The sequence below is a fragment of the Mobula birostris genome, chromosome 17 (assembly GCF_030028105.1).
Source record: "Mobula birostris isolate sMobBir1 chromosome 17, sMobBir1.hap1, whole genome shotgun sequence".
NCBI classification, from domain to species: Eukaryota; Metazoa; Chordata; class Chondrichthyes; order Myliobatiformes; family Myliobatidae; genus Mobula; species Mobula birostris.
Genome location: NC_092386.1, coordinates 2,699,214 through 2,716,274, shown reverse-complemented (window position 1 = coordinate 2,716,274; position 17,061 = coordinate 2,699,214). Strand labels below are relative to the sequence as shown.

General features: G+C 39.0%; 1 protein-coding gene across 8 annotated transcripts in view; it reads right to left on the bottom strand.

The window, feature by feature from the left end:
• The window catches only part of kiaa0825 (KIAA0825 ortholog), a 314,659-nt gene that overhangs the window by 282,230 nt on the left and 15,368 nt on the right, over positions 1–17,061 (bottom strand). For all 8 annotated transcript variants that reach the window (XM_072281205.1, XM_072281210.1, XM_072281208.1 and 5 more), the window contains exons 2-4: positions 12,696–12,835; positions 10,237–10,402; positions 8,071–8,755 (exon numbers count right to left, since the gene is read on the bottom strand). In XM_072281205.1, coding sequence (XP_072137306.1) covers positions 8,071–8,755; positions 10,237–10,402; positions 12,696–12,835 — 991 coding nt within the window. The remainder of the gene's footprint in view (positions 1–8,070; positions 8,756–10,236; positions 10,403–12,695; positions 12,836–17,061) is intronic.

The following is a 17,061-nucleotide window of genomic DNA, read 5'->3' as shown; positions in this document are numbered from 1 at the left end:
ATGCATTTACTTTGGTATTTTATTATCCGCCGCTTCCTCATCAGAAGAATGAACTCCAGGTTCTATATTAATTGTATGCAAGTTTGGAGTTGGTTCCCCATTCTACATGTTATTTCATATCGGCTTTCATACAATCCTTACAACAGCCAAGCATCTCTAAAGTGCATGACTATCTGCCTTCATTTGTGAGGAACTCTGTTGCATCCTTCATCTGTGGAATTAGTGGAATTAGTGTTATGGAGTCCCTCCAGCAAGTTGGTGTGAAAGCAAGGACCACTGGCATGTTTAAATACCACTTTGTGCTCGGTTCATGCAGAAACCTTAGGTGAAGACAGCACTGGGATAAAATGTCTTCAGTCCATTGTGCATCATTACTGTGGTAGTTTATCAAGCATTACCAAATCTTGTTATCTCCATTGGGGTAAATGTGCAGAAAGCAATACTGATTATGCATTATTTACTCAGCAAAATGTCAAATAACTATTTAAAATATTATTTGACATTCAATAAGATTTTTCAACAATTCTTAAAATCTTGAAATATGTTAAATGTTCAGCAAGCAAATATGCTTGTTATTCTGTGCTATTTTTATTCAATTCACTTTTTAATTGAACTTTCTTGTTAAGAGTTCCTACAGATAATTTTAATTAGTGGTCCAGTAGTGAAGTACTTTCAAATTACAGTATAAAATACAACTAGATAACTTTTAGATTTCATTTTTTATTCCTACTATTAAAGTAGCCAGATGTTTAAAACTCATATGGTACAGGAAAAGGCCTTTCGACCCAGTGTTCCTACCAACCACCAAGAACCCATTTGCATTAATCCCATTTTATCCTCCGAAAATTCCGATAAAACCCCTCCCTGATTATATCACTGACTGAGATGTTTGGGGCCATTTATGGTGGCTATTAACTTGCCAGTGCATACATCTTTTTGATGAGACTGGAGCATGTGGTGGAAGGGGAACATACCAATTTTGTACAGACAGCACAGGGAGCCAGGAGTGAGTTGTGCTTGCTTATGTACCTGCAAGATTCGGTCCTTTCACCTCTTCCCACCATCCAGGGACCTAAAGTGACTTTCCTGGTAAAGCAGTTCTCCCAATGTACTGTATGTGGTAATCGCAGTGTGCCTTCCTCCACAAGATTGACAATGAGCTTTTGCTTAGCTGCCACTTTAATTGGCCGTGCCACTCCAATTCCAACCTTACAATGACAGGGCCTGATGCAAGCTTAAGAAGTAGCACCTTGTTGTTACTTGCAAGACTCAATACTGAATTCTACAAATTTAGATAATTTGTTCATTCCTTCTGTTAATATGAGAGCCAGCCATTTTTATCTCAAATCCTAAATTTTTATCCACCGTTTGTTTTGCATTCTGGCTTGTTTGGCTTATCCTATACAATAATAGCCAGACTATATGATATTAGCGAACATTATTCAAAGGAACTTAATCAGATCTTGCTTCATTATTTCAGATTAGAGCTGGGATTCCCAATCTTTTTAAAGCCATTGCTTGGATCCCTACCCTTAACTAGGGTGGTCCATGCATGCCAGATTGGGAACCCCTGCACTAGCGCTATTTTATGGTAGCCAAATAATTCCACTTCACCATGAGTGGTCCCAAGCTGGTTGTGAAAGGAGGAGAGGCAAGCAACTTCATTCCATAAAAACCTAGAGCTACAGAAACTCCAATAGATGATCCAAAGACCTCAACCCTGGAAGAGGTAGGATCTTCGAAGATGGGCTTCTTCTAGGGGAACAACTTAAAAGTCTGGCCCAGATCAGAGTATCAGAATATGGGTGATGGGTTTAAGAAAAGCTGCTGTTGGCAGACGATTCCCCAGTAGGGGTGATGGGTTTAAGAAGAAGCATTAATTTATCAATTTTCACATCTTTGGGATTTTGGAGGAACCCCATGTACTTACAGAAAGAATATGTGGAGCACATGTAGACAGCTCCAATGATGATTGAGTCAAGGTCACTGAAGCCATGAGGCAGCAGCTCTACCAGCTCTAATACTGTGCTGCCTATAGTGACGCAGCCAGTACAGCCATTCTCGTAATGCTTACTTAATACTCCTCTGTACTATAACATTTAGCTGGCAACTGTCATCCACTTTTCTTGTTTCACTCTGCTCTGTACATCTGTCATCCAGAGAGCTGTGTATTTTACTGCTCCCTCTTTTGCCCTTGTATTAGACAGCAGCCACTTCAGAATCACAGAACTGAAATGGAAGCAGTTCATTTTCAACCTTAAGGTGCTGCCTAAGAGGATGAAATCATCCTATTACATATCCACAAATCATCAGATGCTCTAGACAAATCCTTTACTACAGACATTTCTTACTTTAATTACATTTTCATTCCAAACCAGCAAATCGGAGATATTAATCAGCTATGTCCATCAAAAAGCATCAACTGGTTTTATTCATTTGCTGCTCTGAAGATGAACGAATAGATAACAAAATGCAATGAATTATAATAATTTCAAAGGAATGTATGAAAGCTTTAATCCAACAGGTTCCAAATACTCAACAATACTACACTTCATAATGTTAAATTTGTTGCATATAGAGTATATACCAAATCACATCACTACCAGCAAAACAAAGGAAAGGCCCATAGGAACACACCATTTGTATGGTATCCTCAAGGTCACCAGTCCTTGTCTGGAAACACTCTGCCATCCCTTTATGGATCTATATATTAGACCTCACTACCTGACAATATTGTTCTATTATCTTTCCTAGAAACAATGTGTAGTAGAGGAAATGGCTTAGCAACATCATCTTATGGGCAAGTCTGCAATAATTGCTAGCTTTCCTAACACTTACATAAAACTTTGCTACTGAGTATACTTTGCCCATTTAAGGTCACAGTGTCTAGCTGTTGTTAACTGATACATTCCATACATAATAGTTAATTGCCTCTTTTTAAAACTATTTTTACCACTGCCTGACCATTTCTAGATTTACTGGGTCTAATTTTAATATTTAGTGAGTTCTGGGTAAGCGGTTGATGGGAAGAAAATCAAAATACATTTTATGACCTAAATTTGATGCCAGTGATGTTTAATTTCTATGCTGTAACTGTGTTCTGAATTGACAAAAAAACTTCAACTGGCTGGTTGCGGGGGGGGGGGGGGGGGGAGGTAGAAATTTGGCAGAACATATGCTCGAAGAAATTATTTCTAGCAAGTAACTTGGGCAGAGGTTTTTTCCATCTTTTCTATCCTGGCTGTTCATCAGAAAGAAGGCTCATGGGCCTGAAATATTACTTTTGTTTCTCTCTCCAGAGATACAGCTTGATCTGCTGAGCATTTTCAGTATTTTCTATGATGATGCAGTGCTGACCACAATTAGCAGCATCAGGTGATAGATCAAATTCAAATTCCATGACATGGAAGGGTTAAACCACTTGTTCAATTCCAACCAAGTTTTCCCTGGTTGATTTTGACTATCTTTGTCTTAATCTTTATTGTATCATCTTGCTATCTTTTAATGATGCCAGATAATCACATTTGTTGTCTGATAAAAGGTCAGAATACTGGTTTATTATTACCTTCATGATTCAGAGATGTGACCGAATGAGGAGATTAAAAAAGAAGAAATTCCTAATCAACAGAATACACAAAATGCTGGAGGAATGCAGCAGGTCAAGCAGCATCTGTGGAAGGCAAAAAACAGTTGACATTTCTGGCCAAGACACTTCATCAAATTCTTAAATCCCAATTTTTTGATTATCATTTGAAAATTCAGATGCTGGTTAAAGAACTCTCAAAACTCAAGAACATTTACCTGGGAATCAGATTTTCAATGTTATTGTTTATTTGTTGGGTAAATACTGTATAACATAATAGAAGAAATCTAAGGATTTAAAACTGAGAGATTGAATGACTTTTACAATGAAGAAAATAGGATTTTAAAAGATTTTCTTTATTAAATTCATGTTCTTATATTAATATTTTATGCAAGTTCTCAACATTTAAACAATTTATTTTAATCAGCAGCATACATAGAATTTAAATTATATAGATACAGATGCTCCAAACCTTTCATACATAAATGTGATCTTGAAAATTCTGATCACATTGATGTCTTCTGGATATTATTCTAAAACAAACATTATTTATACTGGATGATTGATCATGACTGGTTTAAAGGGAAAAATCTCTTAGCATTTGTAATTTAACTGCAACTAAGTGCCATCTAAAGAACAGAACAGATGGTGCTGCAAAGGTAAACAATTATCAGATGGCTTGCTGCCATATTCCAAGAAATATTAGACCCTAACTGAAGTGCAACTCCCCTATGGACTATACTTATTGCCACTTCATTTTCTATCACTTTATCCACAGTATCCTTCGCAGAACAAGCCTATTTCCAGCCTCTTTCTTATTACCCCTGTGGCTCTGCAATACCATAACAGCCTTTGGTAGAAAGAATTATGTGTCTGCCATGGTCTAAAGCCAATTATTACACATTTTATTCAGGAGGATGTCCTGATCTTCTGGGAATTTGTAATCATGAAATGATTTACCTCTGATTTAATTTTCCTGCATAAATTTATTGTCAAACATGCTGGCTGCACCCAACTGCATGAGGTAAGTTTCTGTATTTTAAAAATTAAACTCCAAATCTTAAAGTAGACTGGGGAATCCTGCTACTTTTTGCTTACTAAAATTCTATTGGCAATTTGATCAGATTCACTTCTTTCATGTACTCCTTATATTTCAAATAACACCATAAAAGAATGCTTAATGTAGCAGAAAAAAACTATGGATACATTTCTGTACTTTCAAAATATAGCTCTCTTTAGTCTTGGAACTGTATTCCTTTTCCTTTATGGGATTTTAAGGATACATCAGAAACCTCTAGCTTTTCTATTTCCCCTTTCAAAACAATCATCATCATCTTGAGTTTAAAAGCGGAGTCACATCCGTTCCAAGCTCTGCAGGTTACCAAGATAGTTTCACTGTTGAACACCACTCTGAAGTTTTGATTATTCAATTCCACCTTCACCTAATAGCTCTAGGTTCATTATTCTGTATTCAAGAGCAGATAAAAATCTCCAATAACTTCCAATGATTGTGGTCTTGCAGATCTATTCTCCTTGAATTTCTTATTGTTTCAAATTCTCCATAAGCTTCTCTCATTCTCAGCTAACAAACTTCTATTCTTAGATAACTTATCCTCTTCATCCCAACCAGGCAGGATTCTGAATTCTAGTTAGTGTATATGGTGGATCTGATGCATTAATATGAGACTTCTAAATTGTAATGTAGGTGTCAGTTGGTGTAATGATTAATTAGCAAGAAGGCACTGGAGCTAAATCAAAGTCATCCAGTTTCTCATGACTTTTCCCCACAAAACCTTGTACACTTTCATTTTAAGAGAAATCATTTGTGGAGCGTTTATCACCTATGTATAGGATGAAAGATGAACCATTGTTCAGCTCACTGCTCCGTGAGACTACTCACTTCAGCTAACTCTGAAGCTGTGGCCAGCAGCCATCAGTATACACCTCAGCTCTGTGGCTGTGGCCTGCAGCCATCAGGCTCCTGGACTGGCTTCACTCACATTAGTGCTGAATTGGCTCCATGGTTGTGCACTCTGCAGTTCATGTTCTCTGTGTTATTTGTTTATATTTTTATTGCTTGCACCATTTGTTCTTTTTTTCTGCATAATGGGTACTTGATGGTCTTTTCTGTATAGGAAAAAAAGCCTGTTAAAGACCAACCTTTACTGTATGTTTTTTTCAAATGGACTCTATTGACGAATTTCAAGGTTACATAAGGTATACACACTGTGATATTAAATATACTTTAAACTTTGAATTTTTTAATGGTCCTTGAACAAATAGTGGCATAGCACCTTCTTAACTAATGCAGTCCTTCTGACAAAAGCAGCATCACCATATTGTTGGGCAAAGAATTCCAGGATTTAATCACAATAATGATGAAAGAACAGGGACATATTTACAAGTCGTGATGGTTTTGACTTGGAGGAAAATTTGCAGGTAGTGGTGCTCCCTTTCTGCCTTGTGGATCTTGCTGGTGTTTTAGATGAACACCTCCATTCAGTCTAAGATTCCATTTGCTGGTCTCTTTAATTCTTCATACTGATCTCATTCTGCCCTCTGGCTTTGGCCTCTTTCACCTCATACATTATTCTAAACTTGATCAATGAGCAACATCTCATCTTCCAACCAGACACAGTCCAAAGAACTTAGCAACAAATTCAAAAATCCTGCAATACCTACAAACATGGATGAAATTACAGAGTGCAATGATAACAATTCTTGATAGATTCATAGTCAACTAAACTGCATAATTGAAGCTGCAGTCTTTTGCCCATGAAGTTCAATACAAGAATTTCATGCAAATATCAAACCTTGGAAACAACAAAACCAGAAGACTGCACAAAGGTGAAGGTTAAAATGCTGGGAAGGATATTAAGAAACACCTCAGCCATCTCCTAATATTCAATTCAGAGTATAACATCTGAGACATGATGACTAAAGAGTAATATTAAGTTATTTTGTACCAAGAGTGTTGAAGATTTTTGCAAAGCTATTTTCCCCAATCTGGTGGTGAATTATGAAATAGCTGGAGCATTCCATAATTTCAATAGTATTTTTCTCATTATATGCATCTACAGATCCCACATACCAAATTACATAAGTAAAGTGAAGTAATAAATGGTTAAACATTTAACATCAATATTTTTAAATATTAAAATAATTTCTTGAAGGACAAAGATTTCATGTCAGCCATCGAAACAGTTATAAACTATAGTGCAACAAATTTGCAACCTAACTTTTATAAAAATTATTCAGTTAGGTTAACAAGTACTTGGAAGAATAAACACTACTCATTTAATCCCTGCTGGTTTATGCCCTGGAAGGCACCACTGTGCCCTCTTGTCCTAGAACACCACCACCCACCCCCACCCCCCGCCCAGCATGGGAAACATCCTATTCACGTCTACACTATATAGGCCTTTCAACATTCAAAACATTTCAAAGAGATCCCTCATCCTTCTAAATTCCAGCAAGTACAGACCCAGAGCTATCAAACGTTCCTTATATGATAACCTTTTCATTCCTGAAATCATCCTTGTGAATCTCCTCTGAATGCCTCTCCAATGCCAGCACAATTTTTCTTAGGTGAGGAGCTCTTGTATTCTAGACCTCTTGAAATAAATGCTAACATTTGAACAGTACTGCCCAGCAACCTCAGCCAACCCCCAATTTAACCCTAACCTAATCATGGGACATTTTACAATGAAGGCTGAAGAAAAATATTCTTAAATTAGGAATTTAAAGGAGTGTAGATTAAGATTGGGTGATATATTTGAACAATTGAAATATTAAAATAATACTTATGATCTGATAGTAAATCAATAAGAATTTTGATAGCTGTTATTTGCAGCATTATAGAAAGTACAGGGTTATAAATATTATCCTAACCTTAACTCAGTGCCAATCCTTAAAATTAACAACATTGTGCCATTAATCCTCCATGTCTGTGGCTGCTTAAAGGAAAAAGGGAAAAATAGGTAAAGTTACCACATGAGGAACATCCAGCAGCTCTTGGGCTGTATTCCTTGGAGTTCAGTAGAATGAGGGGGAATCTCACAGAGACATTCAGAATGTTAAAAGACCTGAACAGATTAGATATGGCAAAGTTATTTCCCATGGTAGGGGATTCTAGGACAAGAGGGTACGATTTCAGGATTGAAGGACGTCCTTTTAGAACTGAGGTGCCAAATGGCCTACTTCTGTTCCTATATCTTATGGTCTTACAGCATCTTTTATATCCACCTCAGCAAGCATTACCTCCTATATCTTCAGTCAAAAGACCATGCCTTTGTCCCAGTATTCCATTGATGGAACATGTTCAAGTGCCCAAGTGGATTTTTCAAGCCAAAACACTGTGAATGTTACATCTGAGCCAAAGCTGATGATGTAATTTTTTATTTAAATGATTAAAATAATAATATGCATAACCATTAAACATACCAAAGCTCTTTCTACTAAAATGAATAGCAACAGAAAGCACTGACCCACAGAGTGTACTGTTCCCTTTTGCTTGTTTAAACATTTGTTTGCCTTTGACCCATGTAGCTTTGTCGAATGTAGTGCATTTTTCTTCAACTGCTGCTCACAAAACTTGTCAATCAAAATGTAAAGTTCGCTTGCAATATTTTGTAGGTATGTTTCATTAATAAATTTCAGTACTTTAGACTCCTCCACAAGTGTACGTAAAGCATATAAATCTTGTCTCATCATGTTTAATATCAAAGGAATGATGTTTTCAAATCCATGAACCATTTTTTCAAAACTGATCTCATTGACGTTGATCAAGACTTTATTCTGTAGCAGATCTTGTACAGACTGGAACTGGATATTTTGATATCTGGTTATAATTTCTGTTTCTGGATACAAAAATAGAAGTTGCCGAAGACACTGAGTCTTGAGTTCAAAGGTTGTAAGCATATCAGTTATTTCTTGACAATTTTGAAGCTTATCAAAGATGAACCGACGAAGATACAATCTCACATCATCCCACAAGGACAAGGCATCAAGAAAACCACTGTCTTCAACAGCATGAATTGACGTTGTGGAAGGAAGGTGAAATGATGCTCCACATGAAGTCAATGGAAAAACTACACCACACTCATCAGAGAGCTCCAAAAGCAGCTGCAAGATCATTTCCTCCAGCCCTTTCTCAGTTTTCAGACAATGAAGCTTGTAGCACAAGAAAAAAGAGATAATTAGTAAACTTGGAACAAATACTCAACAGAACTGACATAATTTCTAACTAATTCCACAGTCCAAAAAAAGTACTGTATCTTGTATGGCATATGATTTTTTAAAGATCCCTCTGACTGCATGGGGAAAACCAGTTTTACAGAATAATCTAAGAGAAAAAACTTGTCCTGCAATAAATCTGAATTGTAGTTTACAACATAGAGTCAAGTTTTGTGTTATTTCCCAAATGCTACTCTGAAATAGCAGAATAAACTGACCTTTCAGGAAATTCACTCGGCATATATGGAATATTTGTTGATACATTTCAATACAATTATTCACCCACTTTACGTTTTTGTTTTAGCTATTCTGTCCCTTTTCCCCCTCAAATGCTTCTGTGGATAGTAATCTCTAGGATTTTCTGCCCCAGGATAGTGGAGGCTATATTATTAGATATATTACAATAGATAATTTGAAATATCAAGGAATTGAGAATTATGGGGTATTGCCACAGAAGTTGAAGCCAGCATACTTATTCTATATTCATAGTTAATAGGGGGCAGGCTTGACGGATCTTGTGGCCTACTCATGACCCTGTCTTCTTGTAAACTTTCCCTGAATAAGTGAACAGACAGTTCGGTTTTAAATTTCACAAATGCTGCTCTAAACTAATGCATCAGAACAGTATCTTAGCTGTCGATTTTCTTTTCAGTAGACGAGTTACTAACTTCTAACACAAGTTCCATTTTGTTACAATAGCTCAAAGTTCATGTGTACAAGAAGCTATCAGATGGTCTTTGAACACCCCTAAAAGTTATATCAGGATGCTTAGCCTAACACCTGCAGAAACAAGTTATTTCCATAAATGGCTGTCAAGGAGCAAGAGTGTTGAGGCAAAACCCCGTGTGTCTGAAGTGCATCACCCACATCACAAACACTGCTGCACAATTAACAGCTTTTTACTGTTACTTGATGCATATTAGGTCTCTGCGCATAAAGATAAGGGGCCAAATGTCAGCTGAAGTAATCTCTTCAGAATGGCCTGCACAGTGGGACAAGCACTTGGGTTTACCTTCAAAGCTAATTTACTTGAAAGTTCTAGACAGCAAAATGTCCTTTCTTCTGATCCTAGACTTAGATAAAATAATCTGCCATTAAAAACTGAATGCAGCTTTTTGAATAGAGAATATGACAAGAAAGAGGTGGAATGGGATCAATGAAGAGCTGATCAAGATCCCGCATTGATACGTCAAATTACTCTTTTCATTCTTTAAGATTCTGAGAAAGAGCAGTCAGAAAGTGTTGCCCAATGCCTGGAAAAACTGGTAGTCAGATACTCCAATAATAGATATCAAAAAAAGTTGCAAATTAGGTACTTTTCCCAAGTTTAAACTTCATAGTTTTGCAAGCTGAGACAAGAGTAACGTTAAATCAAACGCTTTCACTATGTTTTACAGCTCTAAAATGAAATGATTTACCAGTGCTTTCAGAAATTCTGTCAATTGATTACGTGGAGTTGTGAACAGTTTGATAGAGGAAGTATTGGAACTGTTTAACCATTGCAAGCTGTCACCATTCTGCAGCTTCCATTCTGCACAGAGCTTATCAAAATCTGACTGCAGTTCCTTCACAGTCTCCTCAATACTGAAAAACAGAAAGGAGAAAATAAACAATACAAATCAAATAAACTATCAAAAAATCAGTTTATGCAGAGGGAAAAAAACCCCCTCAAAACAAGCAAAATAGAGTAAAGCTTTATATATAGATTGTCCTTGCAATGAAATCCATTGGAATATCTTCACATACCCCACTGAAATATTTTGCTAAAAAGCCATACTGGATCTGTTAGGATCTACATTTTTTAAAAATTCTACACAATCGTTTTTCCTGTATCCCTTGAAGAGGCTAAATTTATAGTCCTGGTTAATCTTTCCTGCTTGCCTTAGCATGCAGCATAATTCAATTAAATCACTTGTCATGTACTTCTCCTCAATGATGCAGAAATTACACCCAAAAAATCTCTAGGACTGTTAACCTTGTATAAGTGCCAAGATTTTTTGGGGTAGGGCAGTATCAGGAAAGTGTTCTCTTATTTGCATAAAGGGACCTTTATGATAACCATCAAATGTTCAGTTGATACCAGACAATGCATTATTGAAGAACCAATTAAACAGCGCTCTTCCAGCATTGTTGGTTGATTGTAAATTTATTTAGAACATAGACAGTAGAGCATAGGAACGGCCTACTTCGCCCATAATGCTGTGCTGAACCAGCTAAAAAGCAATTCACAAACACCCAAACACTAATCCCTCCTACCTATTTAATGACCTTCCCTCCTGCATCACTGCCTGGTATGGGAACTGTACCTCCCTTAATTAAAGGACTCTGCAGAGAGTGGTGCGGACAGCCAGCGCATCTGTAGTTGTGAACTCCCATGATTCAGGACATTTACAAGGACAGGTGTGTAAAGAGGGCCCGTAGTAGCATCAGGGATCCAAGTCATCCCAACTACAATCTATTCCAGCTGCTACCTTTTGGGAAATAGTACCGTAGCATAAAAGGCAGGACCAATAGGCTCCGGGACAACTTCTTCCACCAGGCCATCAGACTAATTAACTCACGCTGATTTGACTGTACTCTATATTACATTGACTGTTCTATTTATTATAAATTACTATGATTGCACATTTAGACAGAAGTGTAATGTAAAGATTTTTATTCCTCATGTATGTGAAGGATATAAGAAATAAAGTCAATTCAGTTCAATTCAATCCAATTCCATCTTCCTTACTCCATGTGCTTAACTAAATGTTTCTTAAAAGCCAGGCATCCATGACTCTCCGAGTAAAAAACTTACTCCTTGTATCCTCCTTGAACCTACCCCATCTCACCTTCAATGCATGCCCTCTAGTAGTAGACACTTCAACCCTGGGATACGATGCAATCCAATTGTTGACTGATCCTTTATTCTTAGTGCTATGTTAGCTATACCACTGTCATAAAGTTTTGGTTGCAGATGTACATGCACTTCAATGTTTTATGACACAGCAAACTGGACAACAAAGTGGCTCAACTAGATACATTGGATTCCAGTTAATTGGGCCATCGGTTAATTAGGACAGTTGCTTATTTGTGATAACTCTAAAAGAACAAAAATAAGAGAAAATAGCCAGGGTTCCCTTTGGTTTATTTGGGACACAATGTCACTTAATTGGTACAGGAGAGTGTTGCCATACAATTTCTAACTAGTGTCAGTAACGTGCATGTGTGTCTGCCACACACACAATATGTTGGAGGAACTCAGCAGGTCAGGCAGATTTATGGAAATGAATAAACATTCGGTGTTTTGGGCCAAGGTCTTTCATTGGGACTGGAAAGGAAGGGGGAAGGTGCCAGAATAAGTAGATGGGGGGAATGTATGCCATTTCTTTACTTGCTGATATTGATTTCCCAGTCTTACACCCTAGAGATCCCACACTACCTATATCACAATCTATAGAAACTTACTGGTCCCTTTGATACAACCTGCACATTTTCCAGCAAAGATTTTCTCCTTTCTCATAAATTTTTTTGTTTTTCAAAGCTATTTTCTGAGAAATTCCTGATCCTAGAATCTACCATGAGCTCTTTCCCACCTTGTGTACTCTGTGTTTCAATTTAATTTTATCCTTGGCCTCCTCTGTTGATCATGGAATCTCTCTATTTAGAACAAGTTTAAGCTGAATTTAAGAACCAGATGTTTAAATATCTGCCACTTGCTCATCAAAAACAAACAATATGCAATTGATTTTTAAAAAAACCACCACCATGCAGTACTTCTTTCCTACATTCTACAACCTCTTCACCCAACAAAAAGAAATGATATGAGCATATTACTCGGAAATAACTGTTAGTTGTAACTACCCAATTCAAAACATGACTATAGAAAACAACCTACCATACTGCATTCTTCTTCAGTCGCTCATCAATGTCATTAATAGCTTGTTGTAATTCCAGATCACCAGGTACACAGTCCAAGAAATAAGCTGAACAGGGATTATCCAAATGGCAATCTCCTTCCCATGCCATCATCAACATCTGAAATACAGAAATTATTTAATAAAAAGGCTGATCAAATGAATAAAATTCACTGACATACAATTCAAGTAAAATAATCCAAACCAATATAAAGAATGAGCTGAAAGAATCTGCATGATTGCCATAACACCATATGATATAGGAGCCGAATTAGGTCATTTGGCCCATCGAGTCTGCTCCGCCACTTCATCATGGCTGATCCAATTTTCCTCTTTTCCCCAATCTCCTGCCTTCTCCCCTTATCCCTTCATGCCCTGACCAATCAAAAATCTATCAACATCTGCCTTAAATATACATAAAGATTTGGCCTCCACAGCTGCCTGTGGCAAAGAATTCCAGAGTCACCATTCTCTGGCCTCCTCATCTCTGTTCTAAAAGGACACCCCACTATTCTGAGGCTGTGTCCTCAGGTCTTAGACTCTCCCACCATAGCAAACAACCTTTCCACAACCACACTATCAAGGCCTTTCATCATTCGATAGGCTTCAATAAGGTCACCTCTCATTCTATGAATTGTAGTGAGTACAGGCCCAGAGCCATTAAATGCTCTTCCTATGACAAGCCATTTAATCCTGGAATCATTTTCGAGAACCTCCTTTGAACCCTCTCAAGTTTTAGCACATCCTTTCTACGATAAGGGCCCCAAAACTGCTTACAAAACTCCAAGTGAGGCCTCACCAGTGCTTTATAAAGTCTCAATATTACATCCTTGTTTTTATATTCTAGTCCTCTTGAAATTAATGCTGGTATTTCATTTGCCTTCTTCATCACAGACTCAACTGGCAAATTAACCTTAAGAGAATCTTACACAAGGACTCCCAAGTCTCTTTGCGTCTCAGTTTTTTTGTATTTTCTCTCCATTCAGAAAATAGTCAACACTTTTATTTCTTCCATCAAAGTGCATAGCCATACATTTCCCAACACTGTATTACATCTGCCATTTCTTTGCCCATTCTGCTAATCCAAGTTCTACTGTAGCCTCTCTACTTCATCAAAACAACCTGCCCCTCCACCTAACTTCATATCAGCTGCAAATCTTATGCCCTCCCTCTTACACCAACTCCTTAACCACATATTAAACTGTATAATCTTCCTAGTTCCAGCCTCGCTAGCACAAGGCACAGGTAGCAATCTTGAGATCACAACCTTGGAGGTCCTGCCCTTTAACTTAGCATCTACCTCCCTGAACTTCCTATGCAGAAACTAGTCACTTTTCCTACCAACTTGGACCACAACTTCTGGGTGTTCACCCTCCCACTTAAGAATCCTGAAGATAATCTGAGATATCGTGGACACTGGCACCCGGGAGTCAACATTCCATTCGGGAATCTCATTCTCACCCACAGCATCTACCGTCCATTCCCCTAATTAATCTCCTATTACCACAGCATGATTCTTCTTCCCCCTTCCTGTCTGAGTAACAGAGGCAGACTCAGTGCCAGAGATCCAACCACTGCGAGTACTGCCCTGGTTTCTAATGGTCTTACTGGGGTGGGGTGGGGGGGCTTAACATCATGATTGTAAATTGCATTCCAGTTCAGGTGAAGTCTAAAGGTAACAAGACAGGAGGTACTTATACTTTCCTAGATCAAGGAAGTACAGCAGTGTTCTGCACAGTGGGCCTCATGATCAAGCTTAACCTGACAGGAAAAGGAACACGTATTCTCTTACGCACTAAGGGTCAAGAGAACGTTTTGAGTAGCTATATCAGTCATCCCACCCTGCAAAAACTCATTTCAGGGAGGTAGCACCACCATTTCAGGGAAGTAGCACCCCCCCACCCCCGCGTCGACCTCCATGGGTGTATATAATACTTTGTTTAGTGATTTTGTCTCATCTGTAAACCAAGTTGGGTATATGCAGAAAATGTGACATTAAAATATATACTTATATTATATTATATTACATTATCATGGAGTTGTTTTTTTATTCTATTACAACTTTAAGCAAGTCTACAGGGAGTTTGGCCTCATCACGTAGGACACCAATAGAGTAGCTCCTTAGCAGCTAGCCAGCTAGTTTAAATAACGTTAGCTATGCTAATGAACGAATGACACCCGTTAAACTCACCTCAACATGTATTACATTTCAACTCATCATGGGCAATAGAAAAGTCACTGTTGCAAACAGTGCAGCGAGCAACACTGTCATTATTTTTGAGGTCGACTGTAAAGCCCGTCCACAGAGAAAATTGATAGGTCTACTTAGCACGGAGAGAGACCAATCAGGGTGCTCCCTCTCGCTGTTCCTCTCCCTCTCAAAAAAATCAATTTCCAGGATATTGTATATAATTTCCGGGTGTCAGGGAGTCACTATCAATGTACGGGAGACTCCCGGAACTTCTAGGAGAGGTGGGATGCCTGCTATGTCCTTTCAGAATTGGAAGTAGCTGGCTTAGATAGTGAAAACTATTGAGAATTGCTTAGCATCTATATGCAGGAACGTATGCCTGTCTACAAAGGGAACATTCCTCATCTGAGAGGAAATTGAGTCAAAAATTGAGCTGCTAATGGGATGAATGCACCTAAGGCATGGGAGCCACTGCAAGTGATTTGCAGTGTTAATGAAGGATCCTATGCAACCAGAATAATGCTGGGTTGGACTGTTAATGGACCACTGAAAGGAGACCGTGGAGATGAAAAAACTACACTCGCCCAGAGCTGATAGTTTTGCACTTAAATAAGCTTTGGCAGCAGCAATTGAAGACAGAGTTTCCTGAATGCAATCAAGAGCAGCAACCTGGTTTGTCTGGAGAAGATCATAATCAAGGATAGACCGCTTACCAAAAGAGGACATTTGTGGAAATGTTGAGATTTCATGTCTCCAGTATCCTGGTAGCATGGGGTTACAATTATTATTGTATAAAAATTAGGGACTGGAATGTAGGAGCTACATATCTGTTCTCTATCTGTATTAAAATGAATTGACTTTATTTCTTACATCTTTCACATACATGAAGAGTAAAAATCTTTACATTGTCTAAATGTGCAATGTGCTATCATAGCAATTTATAATAATTTATGATAAATAGAACAGTCAAAGTAACACAGAAATACACTCAAATCAGTCTGATGGTCTGCCCCAACCCTTGCCATGTCTTCACCATCTCCTCTGACCTTGCCCTCTCTGAGGCAGAATGTTCTGTTCTTAGCAAGGGCCTCACTTTTGTCCCTCTTCGTCCATACCTCAGTGAGTTCCGTGCCCACCATGACGCTGAACTCTTCTTCCATTGCCTATGTCTCCGAGCTTACTTCTTTGGCAAGGATTCCCCTCCCCCTACCGATGACCCCTTCTCCTGTCTTCAACCCTCCTCCTCCTCCTGGACACCCCGCCCGGGCCTTCTACCTGCACCGGATCTTTTTATCTCCGACTGTCGCCGAGACATCAAACGTCTCAACTTCACCACTCCTCTCTCCTGTTCCAACCTCACTCCCTCTGAACGTACTGCCCTCCACTCTCTCCGCACTAATCCCAACCTCACCATCAAACCCGCTGACAAAGGTGGTGCTGTAGTAGTCTGGCGGACAGACCTCTACCTCACTGAGGCCAAACGGCAGCTCTCTGACACTTCCTCTTACTTACCCCTGGAATAGGTCTCCACCAAAAAACATCAGCCTCCAGATCCAGCACATTATCCTCCGCAACTTCCGCCATCTTCAACAGGACCCCACCACTAAGCACATCGTTCCCTCTCCACCCCTCTCCGCTTTCCGCAGGGATCGGTCCCTCCGTGACTCCCTGATCCACATGTCCCTCCCCACGGATCTCCCACCCAGCATTTATCCCTGTAAGTACAAGTGCTACACCTGTCCCTACACTTCCTCTCTTGCCACCATTCAGGGCCCCAAACAGTCCTTCCAAGTGAGGCAACACTTCACTTGTGAGTCTGTTGGGGTCACCTATTGCATCCGGTGCTCCTGGTGCGAACTCCTCTACATCGGTGAAACCCGACACAGACGGGGGGACCGCTTCATCGAGCACCTCCGCTCCGTCCGCCACAACAGACAGGATCTCCCAGTAGCCACCCACTTCAACTCCGCTTCCCACTCCCATTCAGATATGTCCATACATGGCCTCCTCTATTGCCATGATGAGGCTAAACACAGGTTGGAGGAGCAACACCTCATATACCGTCTAGGTAGTCTCCAGCCCCTTGGTATGAACATAGAATTCTCCAACTTCCAGCAATTCCCCCCCCCCCCCCAATACCTATGTCACTCTGCCCC